General features: G+C 37.8%; 1 protein-coding gene across 1 annotated transcript; it reads left to right on the top strand.

The window, feature by feature from the left end:
- Positions 1–601: 601 nt before the first annotated feature.
- Positions 602–20,798, top strand: LOC142143902 (actin-like protein 6A). Its single transcript, XM_075202170.1, has 14 exons — positions 602–758; positions 5,124–5,200; positions 9,053–9,227; positions 11,496–11,596; positions 11,939–12,036; positions 13,393–13,487; positions 15,405–15,511; positions 15,596–15,685; positions 15,768–15,829; positions 15,909–16,023; positions 16,421–16,501; positions 17,745–17,840; positions 18,375–18,461; positions 20,275–20,798. Exons 1-14 carry the CDS (start codon positions 734–736, stop codon positions 20,353–20,355), a joined length of 1,290 nt encoding a protein of 429 aa, XP_075058271.1. The 5' UTR covers positions 602–733; the 3' UTR covers positions 20,356–20,798.
- Positions 20,799–21,120: the final 322 nt, after the last annotated feature.

The following is a 21,120-nucleotide window of genomic DNA, read 5'->3' on the forward strand; positions in this document are numbered from 1 at the left end:
TATTTAGAGGTTTTTCTTGTAATATGTTTCTCCTATGCAATGTTTAAATTAATTAGGAATACAGTATTAAAGCTCCTTTCTTGAGTGAAGAACACACGACGTTTATTGTATTGTCTTTCTATTTATTCTATACTTCTCTTCTAAAAGAACTAAAACCATTATTATATTAGCACATGATTTAAAAATATCACATACATAATAACATCTTGTTTTTTCTTATTATATTGATGAAAACGTTGGGAAGATTAGCTGGTTTCAAAACTGGACATATATATTGAAACAAAACAAACGTCTTATACATATTTTTTTTCTTTCTTTCTCTTTTTTATAGGCTGCCATTTTTATTGACTAAAAACGGAAATATGCGAACGACCATCTTGCTACACTCATATTCTTGCATTTAACAATACCTCTTCCTGCCGCTATGAAATAACGGAATCTTCCATTAGAGTAGCAATATGGCAGACACTTCGGCTATCGCTGGAAGCTACTTTGCACATGCGCAGTGTAGTATTGCTTGGGGAGCTTGGATCCACCTATTTCCTCACACCGCCTGCGGGCAGCAGAGAGGAGGCGCCTCAGTGTGTTCTGCTCTATGATTGGTTGGTGCTGCTGGTGACGTAAAAGGCTGTGCGGCGAGTGCTTTCCATTGTTGGCGCGTAGCGTGCGTCCGCGCTCTGAGTTTGCTCTCTTGCAGTGCCCGGTACCGGTGTACGACTGTGCAAAGCTGGAGATGAGCGGAGGAGTGTACGGCGGCGGTAAGTGCAAGCACCTACTGTAACCTGTCCGTTCTCATCACGTCTCTTGGTGACAGAGCTCTGCACAGGGTCAGGGGAGCCGGAGTATGGAGACATTCAGACCGTGCCGCTTCATTCAAAATAACTCAGCAATATTTGTTGAGAATAATCTAAACAAATCGTAAGGAAGACTATCATTAGCACACGCCAAGGACTATTTAGTAAACATTTACAGGCTCATTGGTGTGTATAGTAAACAGTTACAGACCATACTGGGTACTTGGTAAAACAATAAATAAATATTTAAACACCCTTATTTAAAAGAAAAAAAAAATACTTGTTGTTTTTCTGTTGCCGATTTGTAGAGAAGTATTTGCTGATTGTTATTTTGGACTTTGTGACATGAAAAACCTAATAAACAGTTGGGCACCATTTGGATTGATGGTCCACTAGCCAATGCTGTATTTGTCAGTTTAGTGGCCTGATCATCCTTTTCTGTGGTCATCTGTTTGGTACCTCCTGGAAAAAGACAATATCTTTTTTTATTTATGTGGGATGATGGCATTTTAAGCATAAATATGTAAATGTGGAGTATTCTCTATGTGTCTTCAATGGGAAGATTGCTATAGCTTTATTTACATGCGACGATGGTGTTTTCAGCATAGATATGTACACCTGGGGCTGTGTTTCCAGTGGGCAGATGGTTGTATATTTATGCAGGGTGATGGCATTTTAAGCATAGATGTGTACATGTTGCACTGATTTCTATAAGTTTACAGTGGAAATAATGCTATATTTTTATGTACATGGTGTTTTAAAACAAATATGTACACCTGGGATTGTTTTCTTTGTGTTTCCATTGGGAAGATGGCTAAAATTTTGATATTTTGTTTTCTATTTTTTTAACGTTTGATGGACTGCATTAAAAGCATGGATATGTGTACACCTTTACTGAAGAACACATTGAATAGTAAATAAAAATACTGTGTAATTATTTTAATATATACCATCCATTTTCACTGGTGGCACCCTTTTTTTTTTTTTTTTTTGTTCCAAATATATTGTTTAAATTCCTTACTTTTCGGGCTGTCTCCTAGATGCAAAGAATATATTTACCAAGCACCATCTAGGACAAACTCTGTCCCTTTTTATTCTCTTGATTTACAACTTGATCGTGTCAAGTTTTTTAGGGCTCTGACCTGTTATCTCCCTCTTCATGTGCAACCATCTGTCACATGTCCTATATTTATTCGAGGTGGGAAAAAAGCTTTGTCTTAGTATATTTAATTGGCAGCACAATACCCTGTATGATCCTTCAGTAAGTCACATTTGGGGCACCTGTGAGATCTTTGAAGGTGCTCATAAATGTACTTGATCATTAATGTACTATGTATGGTGAAGAGTGTATATGTCTCTCTCTCTCACATCCTCTCTGCCATCCTAATCCAGCTATCTTCTTGCTAGAAATGCATAGAAAACAATCCACAGTGTACATATCCATGTCTAAAATCCCATCATCTCACGTGAATAAAAATGATAGTTGTTAGCTGTATTGCTGGAATAAAACAATGCATGTAAATTTGTGTAATTGCGTTTTAGGATGTTGTTTTTTACCTACAGGAGTGTGTGTGTGTGTGTGTATGTATGTATATATATATATATATATATATATATATATATATATACATATACATATACACACGTGTAATTTACTCATTGTGCATATTTAAAATATGAAACATTGTTGAAATCTCTTGGTGTGTAGGTTAGGAAATTTAGACTGTAAGCTCCAATGGGGACAGGGACTGATGTGAGTGAGTTCTCTGTACAGCACTGCGGAATTAGTGTTGTTATATAAATAGATGATGATAAAACATTAATTTATTTTAAATACAGCTTCTGTAATGCATGAATTGCTTTTCCTCTATTAAATGCATTGGGTAAAATAAAAGTTAGTGCCATCTAAAGGCACAAAAATTAACTGCAGGTGACCATTCTTTACTGTGATCATCACCTATTTCTGCTGTATTTGTTAATTTATACTTAAAATAATGGAAAAGTCAGGAACTTAAGGCACCCTTTTCACAGGTGTTGTTAGAATAAAAAATGTAAGTGCAAGCTGCATGTAAAAGCACAGGGCTGAAGTCTCTAGGGGCGGTAATAGGATTTTGTGTAACCTACACACCGAAAGATGTCTACAATGTTTCATATTTTAAAAATGCAATGAGTAAATTTACATTTGAATATATATACCTGTAGGTAGGAAATAACATAATAAAATGTAATAATTACATATTTACATGCATTGTTTTATTATTTTATTCTCTCCACTCTACACTACCACTCCAGATCTGAAAAGCACAGGGACTCCTACTGGCACCAGTGGGCTGAGGGTGCTTGGGTAATGATGAAATCTGGGACATCAGTAGTCCCAGTATAATGTTAGCTGGTCCCAACACCCTATTTCATTGTATTAAAATAGTAAAAATACATTAAAAAAAAACCATACATTATGGTGTAATTCAATTCTTATTGAAATACAAATGTGGTACAAATTATGTTATTCACTTTATATATAAAAAAAAGGAAAAAAATCCTCTATTTGTAATTCAATGGGATCTTCATTTGTAATTGTGATTCATAGGAAGTCTTCATTTGTAATTCATGTGAAATAAAAGCCGAACCTTAAAATAATCTACAAAAGTCACTTTTAAGAGCACATTAATGGAATGACTGAATTTAATTGGCTGGGAGGGTCATTGCTCAGCTAAACAGAAGTGGTTTCCCATGCTTGAAGTGATGTTACTGCCTGACGATAGGTGTCGTCCCTTGGACTAGCCGCTTTTATCACAAATCTGTAGACTGGTCTCTCTTAATGTAGGGGAAGGCAATTAACAAAGCCATGGTACTACATTCATTTCAATGGGTTTTCTACATATAGGGCACAATCCCACTGAAATGAACGGACCATTGTCAGTTATGGAAAAATGCAGCACTACACAGCGGTACCCATAGAGAATAAAGGACTTAAGTGTGGTGACATGCCCTGAGCAAGCTGCCTATCTATGCAGATTCAAGTATGGACGCATAGAAGAGAAATATTATTTTTCCATGTGGTTGTATATTTTTCATTTATGTTAAAACGCATGTCATATGTTGTGTCTAAGCACAAATGTATTAGCGTAAAACTGTGATTGGCAGCCCTCTGAGCTTTCACCTGAGGCGCCCCCAGCACTGTTCTGCTTTAATGTCAGATATTTTATAGTTTGTAGCACTTGTTTAAAATGCCTGCTGATATGTTGTTATAGATAAGTTGTTTTTTTTTTGTTAAATGTCTTGTTTTAAGGCTAATGGTCCTTTTTGAAGGTTCGAGAGCCGCACCATGTGTTTGCTCATCACTAGCCTAAAAGATACAGAACACAGATTTGCATATGACATATTATACCCTTTCTTTTATAGAACAGTCTATGATCTTCCAACAAAGCTGAGTAGCCACTTGTTACATTTTGTTCTTTTTATTAAAAATATTGATACATTTTAAGCTTTGTATCTCCTTTACTGCACTCTTCCTTCTCCTTTTGTTAAATAAAGCAGAACAGATTTTCTTTGTGTCCTGCAGCTGAGAAGAGTGTTATAGTTATGGACAGTTTGAAGGGCCCAAATAGCTGTAGGGTCCAGTACTTATTGGCATACAGGCATGATCTGTAATCAAACATGTTCTGAAAACAAGAAAGATAAGGTTAATTTATAAGGGCTAAGGAGCATTTTCTCCAGCCGTTAATGTAAGAAGCATTGCTAAGTGGTTTAATGAGGGGAATACCAGGGGCAGTGTGAGCAAAGCTGGGTATTTTCTAAGCATAATTTACTATATTTTAGTCATGATGTCCAAATGATGGGTAAACTTCCTTATTTAGAAAACCATACTTACCAGAATTGCAAATAATGTAACTTGAATCTGGAACTTTACCGGCCAAAATTGATACCTGTCTGATTTTAAAACATGTTTTTCTGCAGGCAAGTGGGAACCAACTAACTCTTAAACCTTGCAAGTGTGAACCATCCATTGAAATGTTTTATTGGTTACAGTTTGCTGTGTTTGAATTCTGAAGTGCACATTGGTGTGGTCCAGCCATCTAGCCACTATTGACATATTCTGCCACATCCCTCCACAGAAAAGTTCTTTTGTTTGATTACCACTGTTCAGTTGTGGACTTAAAAAGTATATGCCCCCCCCCTCTTTCCTTGTATTTAGGAATTATTACTTGATGCATCCATGTAATATCAGTAATGGATTTTTTTTATTCCTTTCATATTTCACATCCTCTCCTTATGAGGCTTTGATGCTTCAGTATTTTGAATCCATCCTTTTATCTCTTTCTGATATAGATGAAGTCGGAGCCTTGGTTTTTGATATTGGCTCATTTTCAGTACGTGCTGGCTATGCAGGAGAGGACTGTCCAAAGGTAAGCAGCGGAACTGTCCTTTCTGTGTATCTATCTTTGTCACAAAAAAACTATTTTACTACACTTTGGTCATGAAACCTTTTCAAGACCTTGGGCTGTAGAGCACATTAATTACCGTAGTAACGACGCACACCCCACGTTCTAAGGAATTGAATTTTCCCCCTTGTGTATTCTGATCAGAATTTCTGACATCTCCTTAGCTTAGTAACTACAGCATGGCTCTCTGCATTAGTCATGTCTGCCTCCGTTTAAGGCTCCTTTCTTTCTCTGGTCTGTTCTTGACTACAGGAATGCAGCTGGTTGGATGTTCACTGGAGTGGCTGCCTAATATTGATGTACATTTGACATTTTAAGGAAAATTTGAGGGATCATTACTTCACCAAAAGTGTAGTAAATAGGCGGAATAGTCTTCCAACATAGGTGGTAGAGGCTAAAACAGTTGAAGAATTTACACATGCACGGGATGGACATCTGAGCAAAAGCTAAGAATCAAATTGGGTCTGAGATTATCGGGGTATAAAACTGAGCAGATGGAGGTGAATGGTTCTTTTCTGCTGTCAAATTCTATGTTTTTATATGTGTGAAAACAACAAAGTGGCTAATTTTGATACTCCTGGCACCCACTCACATGCTACGTTCAAAGTCACTTGCATCATTTGTGTTTCTTTCATTGTTGTGGGAAGAGGTGGCTAAACTGCAGGCTGAGATATGTAGGGTGCCTGTATCCTTGAAGCCACCACTGCCTCAGAGAGCCCCCATAAGACATTCTGCCTGGTCTACTCTGCACTCATAAAGGGGAAGGTTTCCAGAGGGACACACACACACATCCCACAAGTTGTGACATTGCAAAACTCATATGCTGCGCTTACAGGGGTGTATTGTACAAGTATGTTAGGGATTTTAGACTGCAAGCTCCAATAGAGCAGGGACTGATGTAAGTTCTCTGTACGGCGCTGCCGAATTAGTGTTGCTATATAAATTGCTGATAATTGTAATAGAGGTAATACGCAACATAAGGATATAGGCACAGGAAATTTAAATATCCAAAAATGACTTCTCTTAGTGTATTCCATTATAAGAGGAATACATCTGGGAAAAGCTACTGAAGTAGAGAAATAAGTAAGTTGCTTACCTGGAGACACAGCTCCAAGGGATAAAGAGTGCATGCTAAAAATCGTGAAGGCAGCAAGGAAAGAAAGATGGGGAGGTAGATGTTGTTCACCTAGGGACAAATTACCTGGCTAGTGCTGAAGCCATCACCGTAATATATGAATTTAGAAAGTTAGGGACTGCTGTAAAGCAAGTGGCATCCGCTGTACCTTCAGCAGTATTGCCACTACACAGGGGTAAAGACCGATCTCATTGCATCAGAAACTCGAATGTGTGGTTAAGGAACTGGTGCAATGAGGAAAGATTTGAATTAATAGGCCATAGTCATGTCATCTAGCAAGATAGGGGCTTGTACAAAAGTGATGGCCTGCACCCATCTTTAAAGGAAACCAAAATACTAAGTGAGCAATTTGGATGCTTCATCAGGATTTATTTAAATGAGATGGGGCAGGGAACTAAATAAGAATAAAGCAATTTGCTTCCCCAACAGAGGTATTATTTCTGCAGGCTAATAGAGCAGGAAACATACCCACAACAACAGAAGACAATGCAAATGAAAAGAAAACAAACAGACCTAGAGAAGAACATAGTAATAGGAGATGCAGGGAGAAGTTGGCACCCTTGGTGTGTGCTGGCTAGAAAGACTTTCTCTGGAACAAATATAATTTAGGCAGTTTGTCAGGCATGTGAATTTTTTTGAGGGCAGAATTTGAGTGGTCTTAAATTTGAGCTTTAAGGAAGGATGTGGGATAGTAAAAATGTCCATGGATCTTTCGATATTGTTCTGATGAGTTAATAATAGTGTACGACATTCCAGAACAGTACAATGTGAGGACAAGTCCACCATATGTGGAGGAAAGTGCCCCTGTGGTCACAGTTCTTCCAGCGACTTGGGTATAAAGGATGGGAATATTTTGACTTAATTTTTTTAGGGGTTATAATACCATCTGTAATAAAGCGGCACCTTTGACCTCTTCTCAACATTATTTGTCAGGGGATGGGCCAAGATCTCTCTACCATCCCCCCTTTTGTTGACCCTGAGAATCAAGAGAAATTTCTATGAGCAGACTCTATTATTGACCACGTTTGGTGCATAACGTAGAAAAACTAGTCTCCGTTATAGCAGCCAACCTATTTCATGCAACCATATGCACTTTCAGGGTTAATATAAAAATTATTTTAAAAGCAGTTCAAAGCACTGGTCAAGGCATCCCTGGCAAAATTATATAGGGAAAAAAAAAAGTACTTGTGTCCACAAATACATTTTTATATATATATCTATAATATAAATGTCTAGTGGCGTGTGTTAGTCTCTGTGTGTGGAAAAAATAAAACCAAGCTGCACCGCCACCTGCTGGGCGGAGTTATACACTGACCTACTAAATTCTTAGTGTGTGTAAAAAAAAAATCAGAAAGGGCTGAAATTTGGTATACTAAGATGTTTTTAATTTGTTAATTTAATTTGTTAATTGTTAAGTGTTTATAAAGATTTAAAAAAAAATAAATATATATTTCTTGAAGGAGAAGTGACAGTTGGGAGTGGTTGGTGGTTGCCGGGGGTGACAGTGGGGAGTGGTTGGTGGTTGCCGGGGGTGACAGAGTGAGAGGAGTGTGATACTCAGGACCGCTGAGAGAGATCCCTGTGTCTGGATAGACATCTGGATAGATGTGGCGATGAAAATGAAGGATGAGGTGATGGAGAAGAATGATGAGGTGGTGACATGTGGACAAAACCACGTTAAAAAAGGGCGCTTACGTCGGGAAGTAACGCTCTTCCCCTGAGGAGGCCTGGGCTATGGCTCAAATGCATGACAAGAAACTTTTTAACACCTTAAGTAGCTTGATTTGACTAGAATGCATGAGTATCATGCACGGGTTAACGTGTGTGTGTGTGTGTGTATATATATATATATATATATATGGTATATTAGAGAGAGAGAGATTTCATCTAGATGTGGGAGGAAACCCACACAAACACAGGGAGAACATACAAACTCCACACAGATAAGGCCATGGTCGGGAATCAAATTCATGACCAGTGCTTTGAGGCAGCACTAAGCCACCGTGCTGCCCATTTGAGTCCATTTCCAAATAAAATCAGTTGTGCTGCAACAGTGTAAATAAAGAAACCATTATCTTGGTGTCTCCCTAGTTCCATTGTGTAGAGGGAAGGGGAATGTGAAACGCTTATTAATACATCACAGCTGATATCGCATAACATTGCACTATTTTGAGTAAGTGTTTTGGCCACATGTAGGTGACCTAAGTGGCTAAAATTCCGCCCCACTGGCCGTGAAGCCGCCGCTTTTCCAGCATGGCTGGTCCACGTTGATGCAGTTGTAAAATAACCCACTGGCCAATAGTAGTCACCTGCAATCCTCTTCTCTCCTTATTTATCAACTTACCTGACAATGAGCTAATTGCATTATTAGGCATTGTGGTTGTTTTCTTTCCACGCACTGTAAGATCGACCCAGTAGCCCTGATATTGGCTACAAGACCTCAGACCTTATACAGTTGACCTAGCTATCATAAGCAGGACTAAAACATGTTCAGTTTTTAGTAATCTTACATAGGTATATATTTAAAATAAATTTAGATTATTGCACTTTTGAAGCCTTCCCAACAAGCTACCTTAAATTTGGCAAAATGCAGTCTACTTTCCAGCAGTATGAAACTGATATGACTTTGTATACTCCTGAGCTTGAAGCATTTTTCTAATAATTCACATTAAACATTGCAGGTAGATTTTCCTACTACAATTGGTGTGGTACCTGACAGGGAAGATGGCAGCACACCAATGGAAACTGATGGAGATCAAAGCAAATCAAGAGGTCCATCGTACTACATTGATACCAACACACTCAGGGTACCACGGGAAAACATGGAGGCCTTTTCACCACTAAAAAATGGAATGAGTAAGTTATTTTCCATAGTTCACTGTAATGCAATGTAGACTGTTAGACTGCATTCATATATGTTCTAGATCGGTTCTCATAGGATGAAATGGCTATTCACATGATTTCTAAAGATGAATAGGGCACTTGCCCTTTAATAATAACATGAAGTCTTGATCTCTTTCACGGCCCAAGGAAGGGGAATGTTGTAGGACCTATAAAACAAACAAAAATCTTCTCTTGGGCCCCCCTCTTGTATATGTGTGTCAGTGTACACTCATGCAGTTATAGCAGTTGAAGGAAAAAAGCTGCCGCAGTATAGCCTCTAGGGCTCCAGCAGCAGAAGAATGAATGCTATAATGTCATATGTCACAGGCGAGTAAGGTACATGGTGCAAAACCACACTTGTGGGTTTCCTTTTTAGTGGTGACAAGCAGAATGGGTTTAGATTTTTCAGCATGAATGGCTGCCTTTGCAAAGTTTTCTTATTGAACCTTTAGTTTTATATTTTTCCTTTTGTAGTTTAATGTAAATATATTTTTGGTAAAGTGCCAAAGTAGTGTAGTAAACTCTGCTTGCAGAGCTCACTACTCAGTCACTGTTTAACTCCTCCCAGGGCCCTCACTGTCTATCTAATTGTTGTGTGATAACTCTCTATACAAAGCTTGGGGTTGCGGCCACTGGAAAGGGATGTGTGGAGTATTTTGGGTGGGTCATGTCATAGCCCAAGATGTGAATAGGCCGAATATGTGGTAATGATTGCATACTCTACTCCCTTACTTTGCTCGTAGGGATACACAGAGAGATAACCTAAAACATTGTAGCATATACATTTCCTGGTGCTGGGCACAATTAGTATAAAGGACAATAATCTCAAACATTATGTATCTAAGGGAAGTTCAGATATTTGAGTAGGTTGTCTCCCTTGAACAGATTGTTTATTTAACTAATAGAAAGGAGATATGCTGACAGGTGGCAATCAAACAGGAGTAGGTGGATGACGATATAAATCGGTCCCTTCTACTATAAGGCTCTGGTAGCTATTAAATAGATAGGGTGAAATTCCCATGGAGCTATCAAACAACCACCCTGATGGAATAGAGCAAATATATAGCATAAACAATTCTCAATCTATAGCTCCAATAGCTGTTACCATATATTCAGGAAAATTCACATTTGACTATCAAACAGCTCCATCGAGATGAGAGTTGATTCTGATATTCGCAATATTCACAATAAAGAAGGTGCCGTCCGTGTAAAACAAATAGTTCCAATAACGATCCTCCTTATGTGATGTTATAAAGTCATACCTCCGTCCGCGATGTAAATCAAAGCTGGAAACTTGTTTACACAGGTTCACCTTCAAGCAACTACATTACATGATGGTCAAGAATTAGTTAATAAAATCCAAGTGGAGGCAAACACCGATAGAGGCTACGGCTTCCTTCCCCCTCAGAATAACCTCATATCATTCCGTCCATATAGCCACCTCCGGACTCGCATAGCTATAGATCACTCTTGAACTCGTCAAATCCTCACAAGGACGCAGAATATGTCCCAGATGATCATAAAAAGGGGATAAATGAACATCCACATAGTGCAATTCCATAAAAAACAACTTTTATTGTAGCATGGAACAGCGTGACACAAACAGCTGTGACCTATAGAACCCGTACCAAGTGTCAGAAGTCAAAGCACATTCTGATACACAATCTCTGCTTATACCCGGGATTGAAGCAAATGAAGAGTATCGGACCTTATATACAGATACAGCAAATGCAGATACAGTCACGACTCCACTTATTCTCACCAATGTGTTTCGGCTCTAATAGGAGCCTTTCTCAAGGTAGATTCGTGGAGCATAACATTTCAAATGAACTTAAATACTTTAAATTTAATAATCACCATGTATGTGGTATTCATTGCCAATTATAATCAACTGGTGTTCACCCGAAAGATCATTAACACATTAGTTTTATATGTATTTTTAGGTATTGGTGTGACCTTGTTTGATTATGCTATAGGCTGCCTTTCTGATTGTACTACAGTTGCGCCCGTTTGATTTTAGCGTATTTATCTTTTATTTGAGATTGTTAATTTTGTTTATGGTGGTTGATGAAAAGTTATTTATGAAGGGGTCGTATTTGCTGCTTTAGGAAATAGTATCTTTTTACTTTTGGTTTATAGTTAAAAATGTAGTAGTTTCAGTTCTGAAGTGAATTTCAAAAATCATAAATGATTGAGATGTTTGTGTTTTTATATTTGTTAACATATTATTTATCTTTGTAGTTGAAGATTGGGACAGTTTTCAAGCTATTTTAGACCATACTTACAAAATGCATATCAAGTCAGAAGCTAGTTTACATCCGGTGCTGATGTCTGAGGCTGCTGTAAGTACAGTTATTATTTTATATAATCCTTTAAATGATAAACCGTGAACTAAACCTCCTCTTTAAACTCAACATCTTTAACAAATATTAATAAGTCTGATGTCTTGCTTACCTTCTTAATGAATTGTATTTAATAGCCTTGTTTTAGTCCATCTGCTTCTTTCCATATCCTTATAATTTCATTAATTACAGTCCATATGGGGTGAGACCAGACATTCAGAACTGTGATTTGTCACAAGGTTCCTGTTGCAGGATGAGAGTGATACGTTGTAAATATATAGAAGTGATGTTTGGAATGTCTGTTTTAAATCACATTTGCTTCTTTTCTTTTTTTTTTATTAGTGGAATACTAGAGCCAAACGGGAGAAATTAACAGAACTGATGTTTGAGCATTATAATATTCCAGCATTCTTCCTATGCAAAACTGCAGTTCTAACTGCGTATCCTTTTTTTTTCCAAGTGCAAATATTTACATGCTTGTGGGCTTTATTTTTTTTTTTTTTTATTTAACATGGTTTGTACAGCAAAGTTGAGCAATACTAAAATGGGTTCTCTAAACACTAACACTATGGGGTATATTAACTAAACTGCAGGTTTGAAAAAGTGGAGATGTTGCCTATAGCAACCAGTCAGATTCTAGTTATTTAATACATTCTATAAAATGACAGCTAGAATCTGATTGATTACTATCGGCAACTTCTCCACCTTTTTATACCCGCAGTTTTAGTAAATATACCCCTATATCTCAATCACTATAACAGCTTGAACATGTTTAACTATAGCTTCTGGTGTCTTCTGTCCTTCAACCAGTTCTTGATGCATGTACATACTTGTTTCCATATACTTAGTAGTAATCTTATGTACCAGACTTATGGAACTTTGTCAAACACTTGTATAATTCAAATAGACACCATCCGTTACACTTCCAAGTTCCAGTTTGAAAATTACTTAAGCTAATTTTTGCTAGACATGACCAGTCCTTCATGAAGCCTTGGTGAAACTTATTATTTTTACAATATACATATAAGCCAAATAATATCTCGTATATCATGATACTCTTCCAACATTAATCTTAGGTCACCTATTTGTTTTGAAGTTCCCATATACTTGATATTTTTACTGCCATTAATTTATTTTACATGTTCCGTACCACTTTTATTGCCTCTCTTACACCATCTCCTCCTGTGCGCACTCATTTCCATAGTCTAAGCCCCGTTCCCTGTCTATTATTTTGCACAGCTTCTGTCTTCACCCTCATTTCACTCTGTGCTTTCCAAAGGATATTGAGTCACTGAGGGCAGAGTCTGCCTCAATGGAACTTACACTCTAAATCCCTACTACACAAATACACCATTTTGTCAAGAGCCAATTAACCTACCAGTATATTGGTGGACTGTGGAAGCAAACCCACACAGACATTGGGGGAACATGCAAACCTTCTCATAGATGGTACCTTGGTTGGAATTAAACCCTTGGCCCCAGTGTTGTTTGGGCAGCAGTTCTAATCACCGTACCACCCAGAAAAAAGTAAAGTTGATGCAGGATCAAAATGCAAAAACCATGCTGTTCCTAACATTAAGGTGCATACTTCCTCCAATTGTGAGGCGGCCAAAAGCATAATTGCTGCAACCCAGAGCAACCAATCAGATATTTCCATTCATTTTCTTAACGGCAATAGAAAAATAAGAGGTCATCACAAACAGCAGCCAGGTTCTATTTGTAGAAATTGCATAGTTCTTAAATAAACTAACTTTTATCATCTGTTGATAAAATGACTCCTTCACTCCTGGAATTAGATTTGCTAATGGTCGATCTACGGGTCTGATTTTGGATAGTGGTTCTACACATACTACAGCAATTCCTGTACATGATGGCTATGTGCTTCAACAAGGTAAAACTGACTCATTATGGCAAACGTATTTAAAATATTGGTGGCATTTCTGCACGAAGCATATGTATTGGGTTCTTTTCTGTATAGTATTCAAATGTAACATCTGATTGGGTTTCTCAAAATATTTGAATCCAAATTAGTTTTTTGCCATTGTTGTGATGAGATATGAGATTTTAATAAGATTTAAGGGGGTCTGCAACTATAAGATTACCCATGACTCCCAGGGCCGTCATGTGAGTGGGGAAGGGACTTGGGAGGGAGAGGGGGGTGGTCTCCTGATGAGTCTTACTGGGAGGAAGTTAGTGAGGGTATTGCCACTAGCTCCATTTCCATGCAAATCAAAGAAACAGTCCACAAATGATACTATAGATGGTATTTATTATACACCAGACAAGCTCTCCAAAATGTTATCTGCGTCCACTCCGAGCTGCTAGCAGAAGAGGTGAGAGAGGTCAGAGAGGTGATCTTCTACATATCTGGTGGACCTGTCCTCGCATATTTCCTTTCTGTTTTTAATCCTCTCTCTGAACGCCCACTATCAAAGATTCCCTGGACCTTCCTCCTCTCCCGCCGCCCTATGCCTGAAAAGAGCGCTCCCTCTAATAAATTGATCTCACGTTTTCGCGGCAGCCAATTATCTAATAGCCAACCATTGAAAGAATTCTGACTCCTACAATGTCAGTTCTTCAAAACAGTGTCTAACATATTGCAGGCATGGGATGTATTGCTTACTAACACCATGACAAACACAAGTTTGACCTCATCTGGGCTCGCTGGTACCTTAGGGAAAGTCATAATTCCTTGCCCAGGTCTGCCACGTCCACCACTTTGTGACAGTTCATTCCTATTGCAGTTTGGGTTCTGAGTCGCCACGGTATCCTTCGGACTTGGCACCGTGCACCTCGAATATATGTGGCAAACTGTTATATTTGTTTATTGTTCATGCTGTTATATACATGTCTGCCAGTGTCCAGCATTTGCTTCGATTTGCTTTTATCATTGCCTTGTACCTGACCCCACCCCCCTCATTTCTACCCGCTGTCCCCTATTGGCCCTTTTCCCCTCAGATTACTTTTCCCCTATAAGTAGGGAAAAAACAGATGGAAACAATTTGGTTATTTGTATTATGTTGCTAATTGTTATGCTTTAGTTTGTTTCAATCTGCAGCTTTTGTTTGGCAACATGTCATTATAAATTAATTTAGGTTCAGATGGATCTTATAAATATTAATTAAGGACTTCTCCCTATAAAATGTTCCATAAAAGTTCTTAATTCCATTCTCATTAATGCAAATGTATAATCAACCAATCATGTGGCAGCTAAATTGTCACCATTTTGATTTTCTGAGATCCTATTAGGACACTGTCCTAAAGATGCGTAGGGTGCGTCAACTGTCTTTAGTGGAATGGGGAGAGCAATAATGTAACCTTTAGCATAGCTGCATTTGAATGCCACCGTAACACTGCGTTATATATGAAATCAATTTAACTTGGGGTTAAGTGGCCATTCAAGTGGGGGAATCTATACCATATGTCTGTATTTTCCATAAAGACTTGCAAATTAGAAATTAAAAGTAAGAAATGCTCTTTACATGAACTGAGCAGTCTACCACTAATTTGAATTTGGGCGACTTTCAGATGATTTGGTTTCCACACTTGTTTTATTAATGTAGAGTACGCTTTTAGCTGTAGCACAGGGAAACTGGGACTGTTGTATCATAACTCGAGTTTCTGCACACCAGAACTGATGATTGGTCCTAAGCTTGTGCTGTTGTAAAACATCTCCCTGTTACCAGATCGGAATTACCTGTTCAACTAGCAATTTATATTTGCTTTGCATTTAATATATATATAATTTACAGATTTTTGCCTAAGCAAAATAGCTTCAGCCTTAATGTTTTGGATTCTTTCATTGCAGGGATTGTAAAATCGCCTCTTGCTGGGGACTTCATTACTATGCAGTGTAGAGAATTATTTCAAGAGATGAATGTGGATTTAATCCCCCCATATATGATCGCTTCAAAGGTAAGTTTTGTTAATTGATAAAGAATGTATAGGTGTGACTTGGCAGTACATGCTTCATGGTATGAATGTTTTGAAACATCTTAGGAAGCAGTACGGGAGGGTGCACCAGCCAATTGGAAAAGAAAAGAGAAGCTACCTCAGGTCACTCGTTCCTGGCATAATTATATGTGTAGTGTAAGTACAATGTTATTCTGTGATGCAAATGCGCTTTCCCTTTGTAAGATGTAAAGAAACATGTTTAGCTTTTCTTTTCCAGTGTGTAATACAGGATTTCCAGGCATCAGTTCTCCAGGTCTCAGACTCCACCTACGATGAGCAGTAAGTTTGTCCTGAAGGTCATTACTCTGTGGTACACTTTATAAGGCTCATTGACCTGATATGGAAATTGTTTCTGTAGGGTGGCAGCCCAGATGCCCACTGTCCATTATGAGTTTCCCAACGGCTATAACTGTGATTTTGGAGCTGAACGTTTGAAAATTCCAGAAGGATTGTTTGATCCTTCAAATGTTAAGGTCAGTTTATTTATCTACTGTAGCTCATATTTTTTTATATTTCTAGACACTTGCACAATATGTCCTTATGTTTGTAGTTTTGTTAATTCTTGAGTACAGTTATGAGTTATGCATTTAATGATATTCATGCTATGGTTACATTTACCATGTACAAACTATAACCTACAAATCCTTGGCTACTACAGCTGCTTGATACATTTATTCAGGCCTGGTTGTAATACTTTCTGTATGTGTGGAATATCAATGCTGTATGTGCATGTTTCGTTGTATGGTTCAAGTGAGAGTTACTTATTTGGACAGTGTTCAAATATTTCTTGTACCTGTAGCAAGCAAGACTAGAGTCATAAGTTAATTTGTCTACAATACACTCTTAATTTTGTTGTGTTTTTCCCTTCAGGGCTTGTCTGGTAATACTATGCTTGGTGTCAGTCATGTTGTCACCACAAGTGTTGGAATGTGTGACATTGATATTAGACCGGTAAGTGTAACTCCCACATAATGGTTTATTAAACAGCAGAATACAAATTGCTCAATGCCAATGTTTCATGTTTTTTACCTTGGAATGTCTTTTATAACACATGCTACAAAATGCATAAATACAAATACTCCATTATGTGCTTACTTATACACAATATGACTGCAAAAGTATGAAAGCATGGTCAGTTTTTTTGTAATTATATATGTACAGCATGTACACAGTCTCTTCACTCAAAGTTGCTCTGTTTTAGTTTTGGACTGATATACACAAAGGAAAAGGAGTTGTAATTTGTGGATGGAAGCTGTCCTAGGTGACATTGGTCTCTGCAGAAACATACAAACTACACATGTATTCTTAACATTGATTAAATGACAGAACATACTTGGAGGAAGGTAGATCAGCTGTTCAAGTTACTGGGAACAATTCTTCAAAGCTTTATACAGGATATACTGTCAGTGTGTGGAGAACAGAATAACTTCTTGCAGACCTACCACTGCAGGCAGTCCTGGTTCTTGTGCTGTCCTGCAGTTGATAAATTAGGGTGGTTATCCATTGTCAATGACAGCTGGGACATCTGATTGTGCCACTATGACCCATAGACATAGGCTCCTGGGTTCCATGTCAAAGACAACCCTGTTGGGTAGATTTATCACACCTTCTAAAATGGAAAAGTGGGGATGTTGCCCATAGCAACCAGATTCTAGACATAATTTTGTTTTTTTAAATATGACATTTGCAGTGTTGGACATGGGTGTTCTAGAACGCTTTTTCAGACTACAAACCAGTACGACGTCATGTGCGGTCATTTCTAATCTGTGTAACGCGAAGGTGAGAAGGGGACTTGTCCCTTGTCACACCAAAGCAATTCAGCTGTAAAAGCGGAATAGGTTTTTTGTGATGGGAACAAAGTTCCCCCTTTACTTTCATGCTACACTTGCTAAATGTATCTTTACTTTAGGAATTTTCCGTGTGCTGTTGACTTCAGTTTTTTAAAGAATTACATGTATTCATTGGAAAGGAAAGGCAGAAAAAAATGTCCTTTTTTTATTTATTTTATTTAATTTTTTTTTATAAATGAAACTACCTTTATTCCTACCCTTTTATGTATAAAGGAGTATTTTTTTGATCCAGGTCATTCTTTAGTCCATTTAATTGCTTTCTGGGCAAGACCAGGTTATATCGTCTCTTTTTATGACTGCATTTATGTGTAAGGAATTCAGTAATAATATTTTATATTCTCTAGGGATTGTACGGCAGCGTGATCGTAGCAGGAGGAAATACCTTGGTACAGGGTTTTACAGACAGGTTGACGAGGGAGCTCTCGCAGAAAACACCACCGGTATGTTCATGGGGAGCGTCCTCCGCTAGGCATTGTTTGTTGCAAATGGAATACAATACTGTAGAATAAACATTTCAATGAGTTAATATATGAAAAAACAAAGTTGTATTTTCCGCATATGCATTGTTCTTATTATCCGCCATGGTCCCGATAGCTGAAGTGTTCCTGCAGTGCACTCCTCCTCTTGCAAATTGGCTGAATGGGTGTTGCATCCACGCCTGCTTGGTTTCAAGCAAGCCGATCTGTAACCGGAAAGGAGTGCTTTGTAGGTCTGTTACAGCCATCACTGAGCGTCCAAAGTTGGCATAATTTCAATTTTCATACTCATTCATTGAGCTCCACCCAAAACCAAATTTCTGGTTTTGGTTAGTTATCTTTATGGTGCTTCCTTGAAAATCTAGTTGAATCAAGATGAATGTATGCAGATGGCATTGAGTGTCGGATATCTCTGTAGCTCTCTCAATCTTTCTATCTCTCATCTAGCTAGTATTCTGTGTGAATTAATCAAATCCATTTTACATGTGTTTATTTCAGAGCATGAGGTTAAAGTTAATTGCAAACAACACAACAGTAGAAAGGAGGTTTAGCTCGTGGATCGGTGGCTCTATCCTCGCCTCTCTGGTAAGTGCACATTAATCTGTTGGCACTATTGTGGAAAAATGACACCAACTAGAATACAATGTGAATGTTTGTTTATTTTAGAAAATAGCATATGTAAAATAATTTCCATATTGATCTGCAAGTTAGCACACTAAATCATAAGCTCTACAACATGAATTCTACAGCACAAATGTATATCTATATTACCTTTGACGTTTAGATTCAGTCATTAACAGTGAACACAATAAAAGGACAATAGTATATTACACATCCTCGGCCTCGTATTGTCTGTCATTCAGAGGACAGTATTGTGCCAAAGTACTTTTGAATATAATTGATGGAATTCAAGCACAATATACCACGCAGCCACAGAATTTGTAGACTGGTCACAATGGTCATATCCCAAATAAAATGACACTCCGACTCCAGGGGGTAAATGTATCAAGCTGAGAGTTTTCTGGCGGGTTTGAAAAACCAATCAGATTCCAGCTATCATTTATTTGGTACATTCTACAAAATGATAGCTAGAATCTGGTTGCTACCGGCAACATCTCCACTTTTCAGACCTGCCGGAAAACTCTCAGCTTGATACATTTACCCCCAGATATTTTAAACTTTGCTCTTTGTTTTACTTTAAAGTTAGTCCTAAAACACTCATACCAGTCAGAAAATATAAACAATGCCTCTTTTAACGTTACATAAAATGCCAATACTGTCTTATTCTTTATATTCAAATCCCCCCGTCACCCCCCTCCTTCAAAGACAGACAAACAAATGGGGGAAATAAAAATGTGTTGTGGTATATGTGTAGTGATCAGTCCCTGCACCCCACAGACCAGCCTTGCAGGAACACCTAGTTGTCATCGAAGTTATTGCACATTGTTAGGCCTTTGTAAGACCAAGTTCTATAGCACCTGCCATCTAACTGGGCCCCAAATATACAATTTTGTCACTGTTGTTTGCTGATGCTACATAGCTACTTTAATATGCACACTGCATTTAACACAGGGAATGTTGGTTCCATTGCAATAAATGGAGCGAACATTCCCTGTCTCTTTAGTTTGTTTTTTGGAGATGTTTATCCAGATAATACTAGCAAAAACATGACCAGAATATAAATATATATAAAAAAGTTCATTGTTGAATTTATTATCTTGCTTGTGAAAAAAGTATATGGCTGAGGACTGGTTGATATGGGTTTCTTATTGATCTATAATTCAGTGGAGCCCGTTTAAAAATGTCAGACAGAAGTTGCCTTTCCCCTTCGTTCACCCAGGAGAGGGCCGGTAAGTGGTGGACAAATATGATAACTGAGCAAAACACTCTATATCTCCAACACCCCTACCATCTTTCCAATGCTGATGTTTTGGGGTAGGAAGGTTCTCTTACCTCTCTGTCAGTATGTATTACCCAGTATTGTCTTATTAATGTTTGTTCCCAATTGTAAAGCGCTACGGAATTTGCTGGCGCTATATAAATAAATAATGATGATGAAGTGAATGGTGGTGATTTTGGAAAGGCAGAATCATGGACTCAAGGAATTTAGGATATCAACAGGTCTTGTTACACAGAGCAGTGCTTCTCTTTTTCTATAGCTGTTCTACCAGCGTTCTCTCTGATCTAGAACATTAGGGTGGCTGTATAGAGTTCTTCTCAGTCAGACATTGGTGCTCCACTTGCAGGACCTACTTAGAACAGTTGGAGGAAGGGGATATTATTACTCGAACATTTCTAGCAGGCTAAACCTTTTAAATGAATAAAATTACTAATTTGGCAACAGGGACAGGTGAAAGTTTCCCCCCCTCAATCTAAGTTGTTGAATCTCTTTTTACAGGGAACCTTCCAACAAATGTGGATATCAAAACAGGAGTATGAAGAAGGAGGAAAACAGTGTGTGGAAAGAAAATGTCCTTAGTCCCTTCCAGACCACCGCACGGTTCTTGTGCCCTTATCTGAAATAGCTTTAGAGTACTCAGGAAACCGACGGACTTCTTTTGTAGTTAATATCCTTCTGTGTTACTTTGACTCCTCAATAGACGTTTGGGTAACAAACACTTGCACGCAGTGCATCTGTTTCCAAGCAATAACCTCTATTTTTAAGCCTCTCGTGAAGCTTCCCTTTTTAGAGAGACTCCTTTGTAAATGCAGTTTCTGGCAATATGATGATATATAATAAAGTAATAGATCTAGATATTTGTTAGAACCTGCATTTTCCATGTTGTGTTTTTTATTTTATATATATGTAAAATATTTAAAAAAACTAAGTAAAACATAAGGCAGTTTTTATATTTAGCATTTTGTTATGTTGAACAATCTAATGAATGATTGGATATTAAAGTTACTGCCTAAATACAATTATTTACTGGTCTGTTTTTTTTTTTTTTTTTAATAGAATCTGTTTTTATTGAAGTTTAACATCGTACACAAGTATATGCAATAACATTAGCTCAAAATTCCAATACTTCAAACTTTACATTGCACTTCAGCAGTTGTGTTTTCACCCATGGTGAGGTACATTTGCTTAATTTTTCTCATAGGAAAGAATACGATAAAATAATGTGAAATAATCGTGAAAAGGGGGGTAAAGAGGTTGAAGGAAAGAAAGGGGAAGGTGGGTAAGGGAGAGAGAGAGGGTATGTGATAAGCTTTATACATTCCACTGAGCGAACAACACTTTATT

Source organism: Mixophyes fleayi, chromosome 3 (assembly GCF_038048845.1).
Source record: "Mixophyes fleayi isolate aMixFle1 chromosome 3, aMixFle1.hap1, whole genome shotgun sequence".
Lineage (NCBI taxonomy): Eukaryota > Metazoa > Chordata > Amphibia > Anura > Limnodynastidae > Mixophyes > Mixophyes fleayi.

Bases quoted from the DNA above. Each gene is read 5' to 3' on its own strand.
- LOC142143902 (XM_075202170.1), top strand. From the start codon at position 734: ATGAGCGGAGGAGTGTACGGCGGCG. The intron at 9,228-11,495 runs GTAAGTTATTTT...TTATCTTTGTAG, and splicing joins ACCACTAAAAAATGGAATGA to TTGAAGATTGGGACAGTTTT. The intron at 12,037-13,392 runs GTATCCTTTTTT...TCCTGGAATTAG, and splicing joins AAAACTGCAGTTCTAACTGC to ATTTGCTAATGGTCGATCTA.